Raw genomic sequence first — 20682 nt, 5'->3', positions numbered from 1 at the left:
ACTCTGCTGCTTTTTCTGACCTATTTTATGTTTTCCTTCCTTGAACTATACTATTCCTGATTTGTTTTGTAAGTCATAATTGAGCCATGATTCCTGTTTTGTATTTGCTCGAGACAATTATGAACAATTTTTATAATTCATCCATGCCCTTAAAATCTTTGCTCTTTCCTGTCTACAGTCAATCCTTTGAGTAACAGTCCCCTATCTACTATAGCCAACTTGAGCTGCGTGCCTTCGGGGTTTTCCTTATTTAGATTCTGGGCTTTCATCTCAGAGTCACCTCTCTCACTCTTCCATTTTAATAGAATAGTTACTGTTCCCTGAGGAATCCCAATGAACCAGATTGTTTAATTAATCCTTTCTCAATGACAAGTCTAAAATAGCTTGTTCTCTTATTTTGCAGAAATGACTTGTAGATTAAAATCACCTCTTGTCCTATTTAATTCCGTCCCCTGTGTCCACAGGGAGCCTGTGCACAAACCTCACCAAGGTTTTCTATTTTCTTGGCTCCACCCAAAAAGATAGCATGTCAGAATTCTCTGAGCTAACATTACTTAATGTTACATCGATTTCCTGTTTACTAGCAGCTCCACTCCATTTCCTTTTCCTTTGTCCCAGTCTTAAGTAAATATTGAATACATCTATATGCTCATTTCCCACTTTGTGTTTACCCTGTGACCTTCATTCCACAATTGCAATTAAATTTTATGCGGTTAATTCATCTACCTTGCTGTGAATACTCTGCTCATTTGGACACATGCATTTGGGATAATCCTTCTGGCGTCCTTAGTTATCTTGGATTACTTTGTTCTGTGGCCTCTTTGTTTCTTCCCTTGATTTCTACGCCTTTCACTTGTACCTTTTTTATTTATAATTTCTTTCAATTTTATCCTCATCAGCTAGCCTGCTCAGATTCCCAACCCCTTACCTTCCTAGTTTAAACCTATCCCAGAAAAAGTAAGAAACGCCCTATGGGTTTGTCAGTTCTGGTCCTGCCTGGGTCCAAACTGACCCACCTTGTATAGGTCCCATGTTCCGTAGAAGCAATGTACCAGGAATCTTAGCCCTCCCTCCTACACCAATTCTCCAGCCACTCTTTCATCTGGTCTGTTCTATTAGAATAAACCTGATCTGCATCTTAGCTCATGTTTTGGTCCTTTGCAGTATATTCTTTAATACTGTTAGATTGTCCAGGTCACCCAGGTTCAAATTTCAAAGTAAACTTTGTTATCAAAGCACATATACGTTGCCGTTTATAACCCTGAGATTCATTTTCCTGTGGGCATACTCAGAGCAAATCTATAGAATAGTAACTAAGAAAGATCAACCAGAGTGCAGAAGACAGCAAGCTCTGCAAATGCAAATATAAATAAATAGCAATAAATAATGAGAACATGAAATAACAAGATAAAGAGTCCTTAAAGTGAGATAATTGGTTATGGAAACATCTCAATAACGGGGCAAGTGAGTGAAGTTATCCCCTGTTATTCAAGAGCCTAATGGTTGAGAGGCAGTAGCGGTTCTTGAATCTGGTGGTACAAGTCCTGAGGTAATTGTACTTTCTATCTGCAATTACAAGCAGAGAGAAGAAAGCACGGCCTGAGTGGTGGGGATGTGGGCGGTTGGTGTCCATGTGGAGTTTACATAATCTCCTTGTGCCTGCCTAGGTTTCTGCCAGGTCTAATTTCCCCAGAGCTGTGCTATTAAGTGATTGGCTACTGTAAGTAACTCTTTGGTGGAGATAAGTGGCTAAGAATTTAAGAGAGTGGGGATATGAAGGGGAATCAGGAGGAAGGAATGAGACTAATGGAGTAGTGCTTTTGGGAGCTAGCTTTGTCCTAATGGGCCAAATGACAGCCCTCAATTCAATTAATTAAGAAAGATTTACTTAACAAAAATCTGTCAAAAATTTCATGAACAGCATTTCAAGAGAAACGTTGCTGGATGAATCACATTTATTTCCCATTAAAGTTGAATTTATTAATCATTTTGAGAAACATCAGAGACTTGCATAAATATTCAACACCAGCAATTTGTCAGAGAGCACCTAGCTCAGTATCTGCTGTGTATCTGGCAAGTTGCAAAGATGGAAGGTAAACCATTTCAGTTCTGTCAGTCGGAAATAAATGGAATTTAGCTTAAAGTAGAATTAAACTGACAGTAATGTTGCTCTCATCCTAGAAACTGAATTCACCCACATTATCTGTGAACAGTGAAGGATTTATACCAACTCTTGCCAAGCTGGATGACTGTATAACCTATGTATCATCACATGTAAGTCACTGTTGTTACCCAAGCTATACTCCTATTCATTGATTCATAATATTTGTACATTTTTACTTCCGTTTTTATTGTAACACCATCACTTCACAAGCATTTCAGTTATACTCTTGGTGCTGTGAGCTTCAAATTAAGGGTGGGCTGTACTATCTGCACGATGGCTCAGGGTTTTGTTGTTGGTTTGGGTGATAAACTGGAGTCTGTTCGGATCTAGGGTTGGTGCCGGCTGTGTTGGTATGTACTGACACCCGCGGTTGTACTGGACATATTGACATTGGCAGTGGTGTATAGGTCTGTGAGACGCTTTCCAGTCTGCTTTACCTCGCACTATTTGGGGGGGGTGGGCACAGGGTGGTGAGATTGCCAGATTCCTGTTTGTGTAATGTAACATGAAGGCCGTGTACAGTTTTGCTAAGCAATCTTTTTATGCATGATTGTTTGATGACGTTAACAGACACTTTCTATTTACAGCCCAGTTTTAGAGACTATCCTGTTTATTTAGCAAAGTTTAAGCAATGCCTATCCAAAGCCATGCATCTTATGAAGACTTATACTGTGAATACACTTCAGAACCTCTCCACTCAACTAACAAAAAAAGTAAGCTGTACTTTGACATTTTTATTTTAAAACACTGTATTGAGACATCTGTTGCAATATTATTTGCCTCAGCTTCCTTTTCAATTAGCTAGTTTGTTGGAACAAGCTTTCAGCTCATTCTTAAAGAATACTGTATCTCCTTTATCACGTAGAGATATAAAACCAGTGCAATTTGTCATCTCCTCTCTTCTTTTCCCTTGATCAGGAGTGCTGCACAAGAGACCACCAACTTCAGCAATCTACCCACTATAGCTCACACCTATGCCAAAGTGTTTAATCCAGACTCCTGTTCCAAAAACTGTTCCCATCTTGTGATGTGGATTATTCTTTTAATCAAAATTCAAAGTAAATTTATTACCAAAGTACATTAGTATATGTCACCATACACAACCCTGAGATTCATTTTGCTGTGGGCATACTCGATAAATCCAGCAACCATAACAGAATAAAAAGTATTTTGTTTTCAACAAGGTCATACCAACAAGAAAAATTGACCAAATATTCAGCTTGTAATGATGTTGATTGAAGAATGAATGTCAGCTGAATATGATGCAAAATGGCAGGGCAGAAGCAATGAATAAACAAGTGTATTTTTATAACATCATTAGCAGTGCCACTATTTATTGACCATTCCTAATTATCCCTAATTAACATGGCACCATGTCAGTTACATAGTCTGCTGAACCAGGTAAGTATGGCAGATTTCCTTCTCTGAAGGACATTAGTGACCCAGATTAGTTTTTAAGACAACCCAGAGGAGTCAGGTCTAGTTTTCAGTGTAGATTTTTATTGATTTATGTGACTAAGTTCTCCAGCTGCTGTGGTGGGATTTGAACTTGTCTCTTGGTCTGCGGTCTAGGACTCTGGATGCTGGTTCAGTAGCTTGATCCTAGCCATTGTACCCACAGACTTGGAAAGGTAATCCTGGGTAGCACGGAAAATATCCAGTCGTGCAATACCACTTGATTACTTGGTAGCAAACTCACTGATATTTTTCATGATAAATGAATAAAGATTTTGGAATAGAAATTTAAAAGTGAGTTGGATACATGGCTTCAGAATCAGAATTTGGTGTGTTGCCTCGATCCAATTTCTCTCACCCCTCAAAGGTCTGCGCTTGGCTTTGATTCCCTTGACTAATGGAAAAGCACATTAGCCAGAGCACACATCACATCTGGTTTAAGTGCCAGTGTGCGCAATGCTCTTATATTTTGAAAACAATATGTACATCAAATACTGATACAAGTTCAAAGAGAGAAAATACTCATAGGGCTTACATAGGTCAACATCTGCACAAAATCTGTTATACCTAATGAAGTACTTTCAAAGTATTAATAACATATTATGGGAAGTGTAATATAGTTACAGACAGTAAGCTCCTATAAACAGCAATGTGATAGTGAACAGAGAATATGCATTATATTAATTGAGGGTGGCCTCTGGCCAGACGCCAAGGGATTACTCCCTGTTCCTCACAAATGTTGCTTTATGTTCACTTGAAATGATGGTTGGAGGCATAGTGTGGTAGGTTCAGATAGGTTTAAACTTTGGGTGGGAAATTATGATTTTATGGATTTCCTAGAGTGCTCTGGCTTCCTCCCACATTCCAAAGACATAAGGGTTAGAAAGGATTAGTAGGTTGTGGGCATGCTATGTTGTCACCAGGAGCATAGTGACACTTGCGGGCTGCTGTCATCGTATCCCCTGACTGTGTTGGTCGTTGACACAGGCAACACACTTCACTGCATGTTTCAATGTTTTAATGTACATGTGACACGTGTACGTAATATATTTTAATGAAACTTTTAAAACATTTATTGTTTCTTCTGATAGGATCCCACAGTTATATCGAACACTGATAATGCCTTTACATTGTTTTATGTGAAATTCAGATCTGCAGCGCCTAAAGTACGGGTAAGAATCGTGCTGTGGGAATTATGATTCAACTTGTCTGGGGAAAACTGAACATTGTAATTGTATGGTGTTGATCATGGCCTGGTAAAACTTAACCAGCACATGGTAACAAATTCATTAGAATTTGTAGTGAAAGATACCAATCAACAACCAGCAACTTAGTTACAAATGAACAAGGGGCACAAGATAGCATTTTGTTTGACCTTGCTCTCGAGGCCCTGTAGTTTAGGCTCCTCTTCAAACCACAGGGATGTTAGAGCTGCTTTTAGAGATTGAGTTTTAGACATATTCAATAAGGAGAAGAATTTGAAGGAATTGAGAAAATTGTCAGCAAGTGATTTGTGAGGGCTACACACTGATAAGGGGAAAGAAGAACCAGAAGTCAAAAACCAAGGATTGCAAAGCAAAGAATAGAATACAGCAATCATAGGAGCAAACTGGGCACCCTGGTACATGATCCCCATCTATGAGTAAATGGGAATCCGAAAGTTGTTGGTTGGGCAACATTACTTATTTGGGAAATTCCAAGATGAGCTTCTGATAATGCAAGAATTAGTGCACGTTCTGAGACTCTTCAGGTTACTTTTTTTGCTGATACTTTTTGCTGTTTATAAGAGCAAGTCAATATGTTGTCTTTTTCCAGTCTCTGATTGAACAGATTGAGCAAAGAACTGACAAGAGCCCTGAGTAAGTATGTTCGATTAATGGTGAGCCTTGTAACTCATTGTGTTCTTGTTATCATTTAATGTGGTCAGGTAAAACATTACTTGACCTTTAAATAAGGAGATTAAAACATTGGCCATTCATGAAAATTGTCCACTTAATCTTTATGTAAGAACTTGAATTTTATTGGAACCTTGTTGAATCTTATAAATTGTCCCAGAATTTTGATTTTAAGTGACTCAATTTTATGTGTTATTCTAATTAGATGAAAAAGCGAAAAATTAAAAAAGATTTCAAACTTATCCATAGATGACAGCTCATGGTTATTAATTATGATGTTAAACTTAAAGGAAATTGTGGAGCATGAATTACATTATAAAATAACAATGAACTGAGATTCTTCGAAAAGTTTTTTGATTACTGATCTACCTGAATCTAATTTTTAAAATGGTTATCACCAATTATTTTTGGAAATTAGGGCAGAAAGGTAAATAACTTGGCTAATTTAAATCAATAAATTGATTTATTATTGTCGCATGTGCTGCATTCAGCCATCCATACAGATCAATTCATTGTGCATTGAGGTAGCTGTGCTGAGCTGTTACAGTTTTCCCTCATGTTTCCTTTCAAGCAAGTTTCTTAACTTAATGCTCCCACCACCCCTCAGTTTTGAAGATGAATAGAAATGACAATGTTCACACAAAAGATGTGAAGAACCATCAAGCAGGCTGTGTGATGGAAAACCCAATTCAACTGCAACTCTTTGATGTCCTCTCCATTCCCCTCACATTCATGTCCTCTTTCTCTGTTGATTCCTTTTTCTTCCCCAGTCTTCTTTTGACCCCATGCTCTACAATGTGCTTGAATCCATCTCTGTTGCACATTTCTGCTCTATTTTGTCATTGATCAGGTGCAGAGCCACAGTTACTGCACCAATAATGGCTCGTTGGCCGGAGGCGTGTTCATTTGGAGCTGACCACTCCAGTAGGACATGCTTTCCAACAGGTGATGCTAATGAGATCAAGGATAAACATGCTTGATGCACATTGTTATCCCAAAAAGGACTCTTCAATAATATTGAAAAGTAAAGGCACGATGGCGTACATCTGCAAGCCAAACTTTTTCTATTGTGGATATTTGCAACTGGTAAATATAAAATTTAAATTTAAAAAATCTTTCATCAGGTATCAGCAGCTACTGAGTGAGGTCCATCAGTGTTACCTCGATCAGAGGGGATTCCTGCTGGGTCCAAGCATTGCCACCACTATTGCTGACCTGACCAGCCAAAATAACAAGGATCACTGTGCTCTGGTATGAATTGCATCAATAAGCTCGGAAGCTGGTTTTGTTGTGATGCTGATGACGGTTAAGTCTGAAAAGTTAGGTCTTTTTCCTTCTCTACAGATGCTGCCTGACTTGCTGATCATTTCCAGTGTTTTCTGTTTTTATTTCAGGTTACCAACCTCCACTGTTTCTTCTGGTTGCCACCCCCGAGCTTTGAGTTCCAACTTTATGGGTGTTTCCACCTGTTCTGGATTTCCTCATCAGAATCAATTCTTTTCTTCTGTGTCACAATTGTCACTCGTCCTTTAATGTTCTAAAGAGGTGGAAGTTTATACAGACTACCCACCAAATTTAATTCCTCAAATACAGCTGTCATTCTAGTGAATTTAGATGACCAATCAATCCTTATAGAGCTGCTTCCCTAAAGCATTTCTCATGGTGGGTCAGAATAATGCTAATAATGCTTTTACAATTAAATCAATACTCCCTTACTTCTTTTTATTCCAAATCCTATCAAACTTTCAGATTTTTATTTTGTCTTTTGTGATTTTAGGAATTCCAATAATTGTTCTTTTAGCCCACTTTCCTTTACTGCTCTTCACCTTTGAATCTTTTGTCATTAATAAAATATTTGTCTTTCTACACAAAGTGGAAGCTCACTCTTCTTCACATTGAACTCTTAATCCTAGTTCGGCACTCACAATTGATCAACTTTCTATATTAGCTTCTAGCTCCCATCAGTATAGCCTGTTGATCCTCTCAATTTAATACTGTGTTTTAACTTGGATATGCAATGCTGTCATTTAATTCATATATGGTGAAAAGCTTGAAGACAGAGTTCACATTCCTAGGAACACAATGTGTTACCTTCTGCTGGTTAACTTTCAAACTTTGTGACCCTACCCTCTTATTAACCAAGCAATTACCAACTTGAGTCAAACTGCTGGAAATATGCTACAATCAGGCAGCATCTGTTGGACATTTGAAAAACTTTGTGTGGGAATCGGGAAAATTATCAACTCTTTTTCATTTGTCAGTCAAGTTATCAGGAATAGGCCCCAGGCCTGCTGAGTCCCTCCAACATTCTCTCTTCTTCTTTCATTCAGTTTTTTAAGGATGCTTATAATCCCATGCATGTTTGATGTTACTGATGTCCAGACGTTTTTGCTGACTTCTGTAATGCAATGTTTGGCAGCTAGTCTTTGTTTCCTTCTGAGTCATTTAAAAGAAATTCTGTGTCCAATCTAAAACCGTCTGAAGTATTCACCCTGTTTCCCCCTCCGGAGATGTTATATGACCTGCTGACTATGTCCAGCATGTCCTGTTATTTAAAAATGATCTGTTGGTCTAAGCTGGGGTCCACAGACACCTTGCTGGGAACCCCTGGTCTAAACCAATCACATTGATTGTTTTGTGGTTAAAGAGGAAAACTGGTTGAAATTAAAGACCAGATAGATGAGTTTGCCATTTTAGTATTTGGTATTTCCACTTTAACTCAATATAGTAAATGTGGAAAAATATCCCAGACGTTTGAAAGAGTGATAAAAGAAAAGCACTGGAATTGATATTATTTGCAGTGTTAAAACTAGATCTGTATTAAATTTTCATTTTTTAATATTGTTAATAACATTGGTACTTTAAACAAGTGATAATTTTTGCATTTCCTTCCAGGTTCGCAGTGGGTGTGCTTTTCTGGTTCATGTTTGTCAGGATGAACATCGGCTATATAATGAATTTTTTACAAAGCCAACATCCAAACTAGAGTAAGTTTTCATTGAGGTCTTAATATCTCTTGGTTGCTTGCTTATTGACATCTAACATTTCACATTCTCGCTTATGAGCCATACCAAGTAGCTTTACAGAATCAATTGACAGAGGAATTGCTATCCAGGCTCCTCAGTCTTACCTGCCCCTCTTTCTGTTCTGAACTTGAATTTTGACATCTGATTCTAGAGTAGATCTAATCAACAAAGCAAGTTAGTTATAACTTTTAATTAAAAACAGAAAATGCTGGAAGCATTCAGCAGATCAAACGGCATCTGTGGGGAGGGAAACATAAGGAACATTAAAGCTTGGGGACCTTTTGTTAACCTAAAACATGAACTCTCTCTGTCTTTTCACTGATGCCTTCTGACCTGCTGAGTTCTTTGAACAATCCCTGTTTAATTTTATTTCAGATTTCCATTGTCTGCACATTATTTTTTATTTCCACAACTTTTAATTCCTGCAAAAGAAACATCCACAGCATGCAGCAGAGATCCACCTTTGAATAATGAGTGAAGGAAAAGCTTCACAATGCAGCAAGGGAGATTCAAAGTGAATTGGAATCTGAAATGACACTGATATTATGAAAATATGTTTGGATTATAGTATTACACCTGGAAATGTGATGTCAGATGCTGACTATCAGCAAATGCAGGCACAGCAGTAGGAGAAAAGATTAGAAATCAGTTGGAAGTGCAAAAAGGGGATTGGGGAGAGCAAGAGGGAACTAAAAATAGAGTGAGAAGCAAGCGAAATTAGTGAAGAACAGAGTTCCCAGGACGTAATCTGATGGTAATGTCCACCATTTACACCTTCTGCAGATATTCTTCACAACCAATTTTACCATAATTCCCATTTACAAAGGCACTGCTCGTTATTTATTAAATGCAAGTCAACTATTTTGAATTGCTAAATAAATCCCTTGAACCTTGTTAACAGTTTAAAAATTACTGCCTCTTTCAGGTAATGTAACATCTTCACACAACATCAGTCTGCTGTTTACACCTTGCAGAAGTATGAATATTAACGAGTTGGGCACAGCTGTTAGACAAGATGTAATTGACCAGTTTTTCAAGGTCAGGCAGCATCTATTGAAAAAAGTACAGTCGATGTTTCAAGCCTAGACCCTTCGGCAGAGTTGACTCACAGCTTCCTTATATAACTATAAGTAATTTTGTAATCTGTTGGAGTTTTGATTGATCTGCATTCTCAGGCCTGTTTTGTCACCACTCCTGATTTACACAGTGCTCTAAGAGGCCATGTAGTTATTGTATTGAGGCTATCGGACACAAGTTTACACTGCAGGGCCTCACAGTGCTGATGAAGGATACTGCTCGCCTTGTGCTGACGAAGGAGTCTAATCAGCCATTTAGACCCATTTACCTTCAGGAGTGGTGCCCCATACAGACTTCCAATCTGCGCCTTGTAAGGCATGAAAATGCCCGACGCAGGGCTCTCATGGTCTGAGTCGACGTTCCCTCCCTCCCCTCCCCTCCCTACCTTCAGAATCAGAATTTAGATTTATTATCTCTGATTCATATGAGATAGTTATTGTTTAGCGGCAGCAGTACAGAGCAGAAACATAGAACTATGGATTATGAAAGTGAGTGAGTAGTGCAGAAAAACAAGGCAATGTTCGCGGACTGTTCAGAGATCTGATGGTAGAAGTGAAGAAGCTGTTCCTGAATCGTTGAGTATGAGTGCCTTCTCTTTCTCTTGAACCCTGCGCATCTCTACATTTCTTGCAACACACACAAGATGCTGGAGGAACTCAGCAGGCCAGGCAGCATCTGTGGAAAAGAGTACAGTTGATGTTTCGGGCCAAGACCCTTTGAAAAGAGTACAGTCGATGTTTCGGGCCAAGACCCTTTGAAAAGAGCACAGTCGATGTTTCGGGCCAAGACTCACTGAAGGGTTTCGGCTCGAAGTGTCAACTGTACTCTTCTCCATAGATGCTGCCTGGCCTGCAGAGTTCCTCCAGCATTTTGTATGTGTTGCCTGGGTTTCCAACATCTGCAGATTTTCTCTTGTTTGTGAATGGTTTACATTTCTTGCATTTGTCTGCTTCCCTTTTGAAAGATGTTTTGTAATCTGCTTTCAGTCAACACCCTCTCAACTGGGATCATAACAAACTCGCTGTCTGGGAGACAAAAAAAAACTTAATTCCCTTTTTAAAACGCAAAAGATTGTGCAGATGCTGGAAACCAGAGTAACACATACCAAATGCTGGAGCAACTCAGTACATCAGCCAGCATCTATGAAAAGGAATAAAGAGTCAAAGTTTTTGGGCCACGACCCTTCATCAGGACTTGTATATCTCTTATATTCTTTTTGTTTTAAGTTCCTGTGTTTTTTTTTCTTCCTTCCAAAATCAAGCGAGTGCTCTGTTTTACCAAGATGTTTTTGCAGCTTATTGCCTGAGCTCCTCTTGGCATGCAGGGCTCGGGGTGATGTTGTTGTGAGGGCCCAGCCTGCACTGGGGAGCTCCATCTGAAGTGACAGAGTTCATCACTGAGTAAGGCCCACCTTGCTGCTTCGTGGGAGCAGCCGACTCCACTCACCTCAGCTCCATGCAATGCCGTTACGTTCAAACTTGTGCACTTTTGACTTGGAAAGGCTTGAGAATGTTTTAACATGGTTCCCTTGCCTTTCTGTCTTTGTAGTGAGCTGTTGGAGAGGCTGTGCGTCTCATGGTATGATGTGTTTCGACCACTCATTATCCACGTCAACCACCTGGAGACTTTGTCAGAGCTGTGTGGAATCTTAAAAAATGAGATGCTGGAGGACCACGTGCAGAACAACGGTACATAGAGTTTATGGAACTGTCTGAAAATTCCCACAAGCTTATCTGCTTACTAAGCTCTTGAGACCAGAAATCATGCAAGCAAAATAATTAGTTCAAATTTGCTTTCAGTGAGTAGCACCAAATGTAAAAAGCAAGTGGGACTTTCTGAGGAGATTGAGATTGTTTAGGTTGAGGGCCAATAAAGAGAAGCAGAGTGTGGCCATTGTGAGAGGGCCATAGTGTGAGTGACCAGTTAAGAGTGGGGAACTGAGGCTTCAGTGAGGACGGACAGAGGTTAGGCTGAGGGTCCTGTCAAGTTTCTGTTTCTTTATTAGTTCCTAGCTAGAGTAGTGAGAATGGATCCCAGGAAGTGGTGTGTTCCTCTTGCAAGATGTGGCAGATCTGGGAGACCTGCTATATCTGGTAGAAGTGCATCTGGGTGCTGCTGCTTTCAGATCTTATTGAGGAGCTGGATCACCTCTGGATCATTCAGGAGAATGAAAAGCTGATAACATCCTTTAAATTTGAGCAAACCTGGAGACCTTTTGTTCAATATTTTCATTTGATTCGATTTATTACTCTTCCAATTATTTCTTTTTCGAAGTTTTAGATTTGATCAGAAAGTCTTTCTTTTTTTTTGGTTGTATCCTCAGAATGGACTGCCCAGTATCTTTTTTTTCCTTTTCTCATATAGTGTAGTGGGTTTTTATTTCTTCTCATTTAAAAAATTTAAAGTCTTTTTTCTCTCTATGAATTGATAAGAGGAGAATTAGCTGTCTTCCTTTTTATTATATACTACATATTAGCTTAATACTATGTATGATTTTGATAATGTCTATTTCACTTTCTGTTTGTATTGCTATTGGTATATATTTGAGATAATTTTCCTCTTGTTTGTATATATGCTCTTTTTAAATCAATAACGTGATGTGAAAGAGACTCCCGGATGGTATGTTGCCTCCCAGTTACCAGGGTCAGGGATATCTCAGATCAGGTCCACAGAATTTTTAAGGGGAGGGTGAGCAGCCAGAAGTCATGGTACATATTGGTACTAACGCCGTATATAGGAAAAGGGACAAGATCCTGAAGAGCGAATATAGGGAGCTGGGTATGAAGCCGAAAAGCAGGATCTATTGGTCGTTGTCTCTGCCACACGCCAGTAAAGGTGAGAATGGGATGATATGGCAGATGAATGTGTGGCTGAGGAATTGATGCAGGGGGCAGGGTTTCTGACTTGTGGATCATCGGGATCTCTTCCGGGGAAGGCATGACCTGTACAAACGGGACGGGCCAATGTCCTTACTGGCACATTTGCCAGAGCTGTTGGTGAGGGTTTAAACTAGGTTGGTAGCGGGAGTGGGAGCCAGAGTAGATCAGAGGATGGTACAGTTGGTGTAAAAGTAGATATAACATGCTGAAAGACTGAGGAAGGATAGATAGTGGAAAGGGCATAATTGCATTCAGTTGAATGGGTTGAAATGTGTCTATTTTAATGTAAGAGTATCAGATCAAGGGTGATGAGCTTAGAGTATGGATCAGTACATGGAACTACGATGTGCCACTACAGAGATGTAGATATCACAAGGGCAGGAATGGGTTTAGATGTTTCAAAAGGGACAGGAAAGGAAGCAAAAAGTTTGGAAGTGACATTGCTAGTCAGGAATAGTATAACAGCTCCAGGAAGGAAGGACATTGTGGAGAGATTATCTACTGTCATTGTGGGCGAAAGTCAAAGTCAGGAAGAGAGCAATCACTCTATTGAGAGTATTCTACAGAGCCCCCAATAGCAACAGTGATACTGAAGAGCAGATTTGGGAAAGATGCAAAAATAGTAGGGTTTTTGTTATGAGTGACTTCAACTTCCTAGTATTGATTGACACCTAATTGCAAAAAGTTTAGATGGGGCAGAATTAGTTAGATGTATCCAGGAAGGATTCCTGATGTAATATGTAGAAAGGCTGACTCGAGGAGAGGCATACTGGATCTAGGCAGTAAACCTGGTCTGGTTTATTTGGATTTTTGGATGGGTGAGCATTTTGGAGATGAGGACCACAACTCTTTGATCTTTACTACACACAGCCTTAGACAGTGAGAGGACATGTTATGGAAAGCTATTTAAATAGGTAAGGATGAATTATGTTTGGAATTGGCAAGAACTTGGGATGTAAATTGGGAACTGATGTATTCAGGAAAATGCACAATGGAGATCTTTAGGGAGCACTTGCATGGGGTTTGGGATAGGTTTGTCCCATTGAGACAGATGGTAGGGATGGTAGGATGAGGGAACGGTGGTTGACAAGAGATGTCAAATATCTAGTCAAGACGAAGGAGGAAGCATATTTGTGGTTTAGGAAGCAAGGCTCAAATAGTGCTCTGGAGAGTTATTAGGCAGCAAGGAAAGAGCTTAAGAAGGGACTTAGGAGAGGTAGAAGGGGACATGAGAAGGCCTTGGTGAGTAGGATGAAGGAAAACCCCAAGGCATTCTTCACCTAAGAGAAGATTAGGAGGATATCTAGATTTTAGGATAGAATGAATCAGGATAAAAGAGGAAACGTGTCTGGAGTTGGAGGAGATAGAGGAGGACCTTAATGAATAGTTTGCTTTAGTCTCCACCAGTGAGAGGGACCTTGACGAATGTGAGGACAACATAAGACAGGCTGATATGCTGGAACCTTTGGAAAATATTAGGATGGATAACTCTGGGGCTGGAAGTGATGTACCCTAGGTTACTATGGGAAGAAAGGGAGGAGATTGCTGTGCCTTTGGCAATGATCTCTGCATTCTCACTGGCCACAGAAGTACAGAAGATGGGAGGGTGGCAAAAGTTAAGTACTTGGGTTTTAGTAAGGCATTGGGCGAGGTTCCCTATGGTCAGCTCATACAGAAAGTCAGGAGGCATGAGATCCAGGGAAAGTTAGCTGTGTTGGTTCATAATTGGCTATCCCACAGAAGGCAGAAGGTGATAGAAGGTGGAACACCTTCTGCCTGGAAGTTGGTCACCAGTGGTGTTCCACAGGAATCTGTCTGGGACCTCTGCTCTTGGTGATTTTTAGAAATTACTTGGATAATGAAGTGGAAGGGTGGGTTAGTAATTTTGCAAATGATATGAAGGTTGGTGGTGTGGGTAATGTAGAAGGTTCTCATAGGTTACAACAAGACACTGAAGGGATGCAGAGTTGGGCCAAGAATTGGCAGATGGAGTTCATTCCAGAAAAATGTGGAGTGATACACCAGGGAGCCTGGAGGCAAATGACAGGGTTCATGGTAGAATTCTTGGCAGTGTGGAGCAAAAGAGGGATCTTGGGATCCACTATCATAAATCACTCAAAAGTTGCTGCTCAAGTTGATACACATACAAAATGCTGGAGGAACTCAGCAGATCGGACAGCATCTGTGGATATAAATAAACTGTTGACATTTCAGGCTGGGACCCTTCCTCAGGACTCTCAAGTTGATAGGGTGCTTAAGGAGTTGTTGGTCTTCATTAGTCAGGAGGTTGAGTTCGGTAATGTTGCAGATCTGTAAAACTGGTTAGACTATATTTAGAGTATCGTGTTCAGTGATTGCCTCATTGTAGGAAAGGTGTGGAAGCTTCAGAAAGAGGATGCAGAGGAGATTTCCCAGGATAATGACGAAAAGTTGAGCGAATTAAGGCTTTTTTTTCTTTCAAGCGAAAGATGGGAGATGACTTGATAGAGGTGTAGGAGATGATAGAGTCGATTGCCATTGCCTTTGTCCCCCACAGGAGAAATGGCTGAAACGAGAGGGAATAATTTTAAGGTGATTGAAGGAAAGTATGGGGGGGGGGCGTTGTCAGAGGTAGGCGATTTACACAGTGAATGGCGGCTGCATGGTACGCCCTGCCAAGGATGGTGTAGAGTAAGGGCTCCCAACATTTTTTACGCCATTGACCCCTAGCATTAACCGTGGACCCTAGGTTGGGAACCCCTGGTGTAGGGGTAGATTGATTGGAGACATTTCAGAGACTGAGAACAGGCACTTGGATTAAAGAAAAATGGAGGTCTATATGGGATTATTTTTGTAGTGTGAGCAGTCGACGCAGCTTTATGGGCCAAAGGGCCTGTACTGTACAGTACTGTTCTCTGAAAAATCTTCTGATTGATGTGAGTAAATCTTCTATTTGATTCAGACTGACTGAACTGTGCCTTTGACTCAAAGGTTCTTTCTGAAATATTTACCATCCTGCTTCCCATTTCTTTCAGTGGAGCAGCTGGGTGCCTTTTCTACGGTGGCAAAGCAGATGCTGGAAGATGTACAGGAGCGACTAGTATACCGGACTCACATCTACATTCAGACAGACATTGTGGGTTATAAACCGGCACCCGGTGACCTGGCATACCCTGACAAACTTGAAATGATGGAGGTAGAAAAGAATATACTTTTTTCCCCCCATTTGCAAGAAATAATAGATTCCAGCATTTCCCTACCAATGAAGTCAGACTGGTTGAGAGTAGTTTGTTTTTTTTTTCTTTCTCCTTCCTTAGATTGTGGGAGTTGGGTTTACATTTGATACCTTCTAGTATGTGGGAACCATTCTGGAAGCTGTGGGATTTCAGAAGATAACAACCTCTGCATTCGCCATGTAGCTGGCCATCTTTTTACAAAACCCTAGGAAGCAGTCATTGTTAATTGGCTTACAGTCTCATTAATTTCTCCAGTGCTTTTCCTTTAAGTGCAATGCTACTCACTGTATTCCTGTCGTCTTCCTCCATTTCAGGAAGGTTTTCTGAGTTCTGATGAAACAGAGTCTCTGGGTCTCTACTCACTGAAATTCAGAAGAATGAGGGATGACCTCATGAAACCCGCCAGCTGTTGAAAAGCCTCAGTAGAGAGAATGTTTCCTATGGTGGGGGAGTCTAGGACCAGAGGATACAGCCTCAGAATAGAGGAGCATCCTTTTAGAACAGAGATGAGATGAGAAATTTCTTTAGCCGGAGTGGTGAATGTGTGGAATTCGTTGTCACAGGTGGCTGTGGAGGCCAAGTTATTGGGCATATTTAAGGTAGAGGTTGATAATAATTCTTGATTCGTCAGGCATAAAGGGATAAGGGGAGAAGGCAGGAGATTGGGGATGAGAAGGAAATGGATCTCGATGGGCCAGATGACCTAATTCTGCTCCTATAGCTTATGAAATATTTGTTTTAACTCCCCAACATACTGTTCCTGTCATGATCTGTAAGGGACCACAATATCTTCTGTTGATCTTTGTTACATGTGGTCCCTGTCGAAGTTCTTACAATCAGTTTGTGAGGAATGAGCTCAGTGCGTCAGGCAGCATCTGTAGTGACAGAGGGCTGGTTGACATTTTACGTCAACAGCCTGCATCAGGATTGACTGTGTGGAAGGACAATGGCCAGTACTCATGTTTTCCTTTTCGTTCAATAACTCCTGACGTTTTCTGAAATTTTCCCAATCACCAATTGCTGTTTTTTGACAATTTTATAAACTTTTACCTTTGATCCCATGGTATATTAAACTCCCCTGGATGGCCCCAGCTGGATCACTGTTAGCTCTTTATATCATAGAGGGATGCTTGTGAACTATATATTAATACTTTAAACATTAGCCATCGCTGATTTAATGTCATGCTCTTTCAAGTAGTTTCCCAAACTAGCATTGCCAGCTCATGTCTCCTGTCTTTGTATGTTGTTTTCGCCAGATTTAAGATTGCTCTGGATCACTTTTGATTTCCATGTAAAATACCATCATATTACAATCACTGTTCAGTGGAGGTCCCTTATCTACCAGACCACAAACTAACCCTTTCTCATCACGCAATACTAGATCAAAAGAAGCTTCTTCTCCTCTTAGTTCCTCAAAATACAGACCCAGAAAATGATCATCTTTGCCATATGAATTTCTACTGCTATCTTAGTTTGCTTAGTCAAGGTGTAGATTACTGTGTTGCTTTTGCTAAATATGCACCTCCTGATTTATGTTATGAGCTACATTACTCTTACCAGCTGTGTGTCCACTGACAGCTTCCTCCAAGTTTTTAGGCCCTTACTGTTTCTCAGCTCCATCCAAGCTGATTCTGCCAGACTTTTTTTGAATCATGATTCTCCCAACTTTTTTTTTCTGACTTGCAGCTATGCTTATTTAACCCTTCAAAATCAGAGCTATCCCAGATCTGTTTTACCTACATCTTGCAAAAGTTGTATCTTGAAATATTTAATTCCCAACCTTGGGCAATTTGTAGCTTTGTTTCTGTAATAGCTGTTAGATTATACAATGTGTGTTACTAATTCATCTATCTTATGGATGCTGTATATTATTCTATAACACACACACAACACTGGAGGAACTCAGCAGGTCAGACAGCATCTATGGAGGAAAATGGTGCTCGATCTGATGAGTCCCTCCAGCAGTTTGTAGGTGTTGCTCCAGGTTTCCAGCATCTGCAGTCTCTCTTATGTATGCAGATAAAATGTCTTTGTGCAACTTTTAGCTGAACTGGCTTTATCTAGAAATCCGTTGCTAAGTTGGTTTACACAAATCTCAGCATCACCATCGGTTTCATTTTCCTGGACTAGCGGCTTTCTATCTTTCTTACTTCCTAAACTTACTCTCATCTTAGCCATAACTATTTAATTTAAAGTCTTTTCTTCAGACTTAATGACCTGCTTCACTGGTCCAGCTGTACCAGCCTGAGTAAAGTGAAGCCTGCCCCACTTGAACAGCTCCCTCTTTCATTGTGCTAAACTCTTGTCCTTTTAGCTGGAGCCCTCAAAATTACATATGTAGTTATCAGTCCATTTGTGTCACTCGTTTTTGACTAACTGCAAAGAGTTGTACAGCACAGAAAGAGGCTCGTTGGCCCACCACCTCCATCCTGATCTTTTTCCCATCTACACTGATCCTATTTCCCTGCATTGGGACTGTATCCTTCTATGCCTAATTTTATGGGTGCGCCACGTAGCGTAGCGGTTATCGCGATGCTATTACAGCTTGGGTTGTCGGAGTTCATTCCCGATGTCCTCTGTAAGGAGTCTCTGTACATCCTCCCCATGGAGTGTGAGGGTTTTCTCCATGTCCTCAGTCTACTCCCATGGTCCAAAGGCACAGGTTAATTGGTCATTGTAAATTGTGCTGTGATTAGGTTATGGTTAAATGGGAGCGGTTGGGAGTGGCTGGAAGGACCTATTCTGCGCTGTACCTCTAAATAAATAAAATGCCTTGCCTATTTACATGTCTGTAGAGATATCTCTTAATGTGAGTCCACCATCTCTTCTGGCAACATGTTAGAAAAGCTTCTCTTTAAACTCCGTCCTGTCATCTTAAACCCTCACCCTCTTATGTTTGATACTTCTGCCGTGGGAAAAAGCTTTTGACTTTGAACCCTGACTCTGTCTCTCTAACTCTATATGCTTGTAGCAAGTTACACTTTCAGCTCCTTCATTTCAGGGAAACAAACCCACCCTATCCAGTCTTTCTGCACAACTAAAATTTTCCAATTCAGGCAACATCCTGGTGAATCCTCTCTGCACTGTCTCCACCAGCCCCATATTTTTCCTAATGACTTGGGGCGCTAAAGGTCTTGACTCTCATTTTGGGGTAATCCTTGTTCTGGACCCACCTACTAGGTTCACTCCAATCCTTTGATCAATTTAAAGCACCTCACCTAGATAACCCTTTCATCTTTCTGCACTTAGGGATTACAAACCTAGTGTTTGCAAAGTGTCCTTGTAATTTAGTTCTCACCGGTACATTTTTATCACCAGTAACTTGCAGTTAGTGTTGTTCACCATTCTAAGGCACTTGACAGAGGCATCTCACCATATTTATGATTTTATCGTGTTTGTGATTTCAGAGTTATTAGGCAAAAATTGACACGTAACCAAAAGCTTAGTAAACGATGCATGTATTTAAGACCAATTTTAAAAAACCAATCAGGGGGACAGAGGTTGATGAAAGGAATTCCAGAGAGTGGGGCACAGATAGTGGATCCAAGAGTGAAGTGTTTAAAGTAGGAAAATCCAGAATTGGTTTAACCATTTCATGAATTGTATTTGGGGTCTAATTATTGTTAAAACACAAGAATGGACATCTCATCTTTGTTTTCCAGTCCTGATGAAGGGTCTCAGCCCGAAACATCGACTGTTTACTTTTTTCCATAGATGCTGCCTGGCCTGTTGAGTTCCTCCAGCACTTTGTGTATGTCTTGCCCTAATTATTGTAAATGTGGTTTTCACGAAGGCTGGACACCCCTCTGCTGGACATGTGCTAACTTTGGGTTTGCAATTCCTTTGTGTTCTGCAGCAAATTGCACAGAGTTTGAAGGATGAACAGAAGAAACTGCCCTCAGCTGATTCGTCTTTGACTGAAGTTCAGCTGGAAGATCCTGATTCAAAAAATGTCATTAAATCAGGTGCTGTGCTTTACTTGTGCAACAGAGTGGGTGGAAGAGGGAGGAAGTCACATCCAAAAATTAGCAAAACTGCCTTTGTTCTTTGTTAGGACCTTTAGTCATAAGAATGGCAGTGAAACTTAACGGAAGCTGATGTAGCTTTAAATATTGTATATTGAATATTGATGTATCATACCAGTTTAAACAAAACATTTGTAGCTAAGTGATGCAGTAAACCCCTTGCAGATCGTGCTGGACTGAACAAAGTATTTTTAGTCATTTTTCTCCAATCCGTGTAGGTAATCTCCCACTGTCCCCTCACTGAATCCCACCTGGCAGACTTCTGCTGATTCACCTTGTCTTTGTTTTTTATATAACAGCCTGTACCCATTAACACAGTGTGTCACATGTTCTATCCATCATCTCCCAGCTTGTCTCAGTAACTTGCTTCCAATCCCATGTAGTTTCTTTGTTCCTAGTAAAACTTTCTCAGAGTCCATGTCAACCCGCCCCTCTCCACTACACTAATGACCACCTCAAAGAATTCAAAGTTCAAAGTAAATTTATTATCAAAGTACATGCAGTACATGTCACTGTATATAACCTGAGTTTCATTTTCTTGCAGTCATACTCGATAAATCCAGTGACCATTAAAGAAACAATGAAAGTCTGCACCAACAGGGCAGACAACCAGTGTGCAAAAGACATCAAACTGAACAAATATAAAAAGAAAGAAGGAAAAAGAAATAATGATAAATAAATAAGCAATAAATATTGAGAACATGAGATGAAGAGTGCTTGAAAGTGAGTCCATGGGTTGTGGGAGCAGTTCAGTGACGGGGCGAGTGAAGTTATCCTCTTTGGTTCAAGAGCCTGATGGTTGAAGGGTAATAACGGCTCCTGAACCTGGTGGTGTGGGTCCTGAGGCTCCTGTACCATCTTCCTGATGGCAGCAGTGAGAAGAGAGCATGTGCTGGGTGGTGAAGGTCCCTGATGATGGATGTTGCTTTCCTGCGACTATGCAGCC

General features: G+C 40.4%; 1 protein-coding gene across 1 annotated transcript in view; it reads left to right on the top strand.

Moving 5' to 3' along the window:
* Positions 1-20682, top strand: part of cog3 (component of oligomeric golgi complex 3) — an 84078-nt gene that overhangs the window by 33961 nt on the left and 29435 nt on the right. The window contains exons 6-14 of the mRNA XM_063051156.1: positions 2182-2274; positions 2752-2877; positions 4711-4791; positions 5435-5478; positions 6639-6765; positions 8410-8501; positions 11166-11305; positions 15511-15671; positions 19568-19676. Coding sequence (XP_062907226.1) covers positions 2182-2274; positions 2752-2877; positions 4711-4791; positions 5435-5478; positions 6639-6765; positions 8410-8501; positions 11166-11305; positions 15511-15671; positions 19568-19676 — 973 coding nt within the window. The remainder of the gene's footprint in view (positions 1-2181; positions 2275-2751; positions 2878-4710; positions 4792-5434; positions 5479-6638; positions 6766-8409; positions 8502-11165; positions 11306-15510; positions 15672-19567; positions 19677-20682) is intronic.

This window comes from Mobula hypostoma, chromosome 6 (assembly GCF_963921235.1).
Source record: "Mobula hypostoma chromosome 6, sMobHyp1.1, whole genome shotgun sequence".
Classification (NCBI taxonomy): Eukaryota; Metazoa; Chordata; class Chondrichthyes; order Myliobatiformes; family Myliobatidae; genus Mobula; species Mobula hypostoma.
Note: the sequence above shows the minus strand (reverse complement) of the source record. Positions and strands in the feature narration are given on the sequence as shown.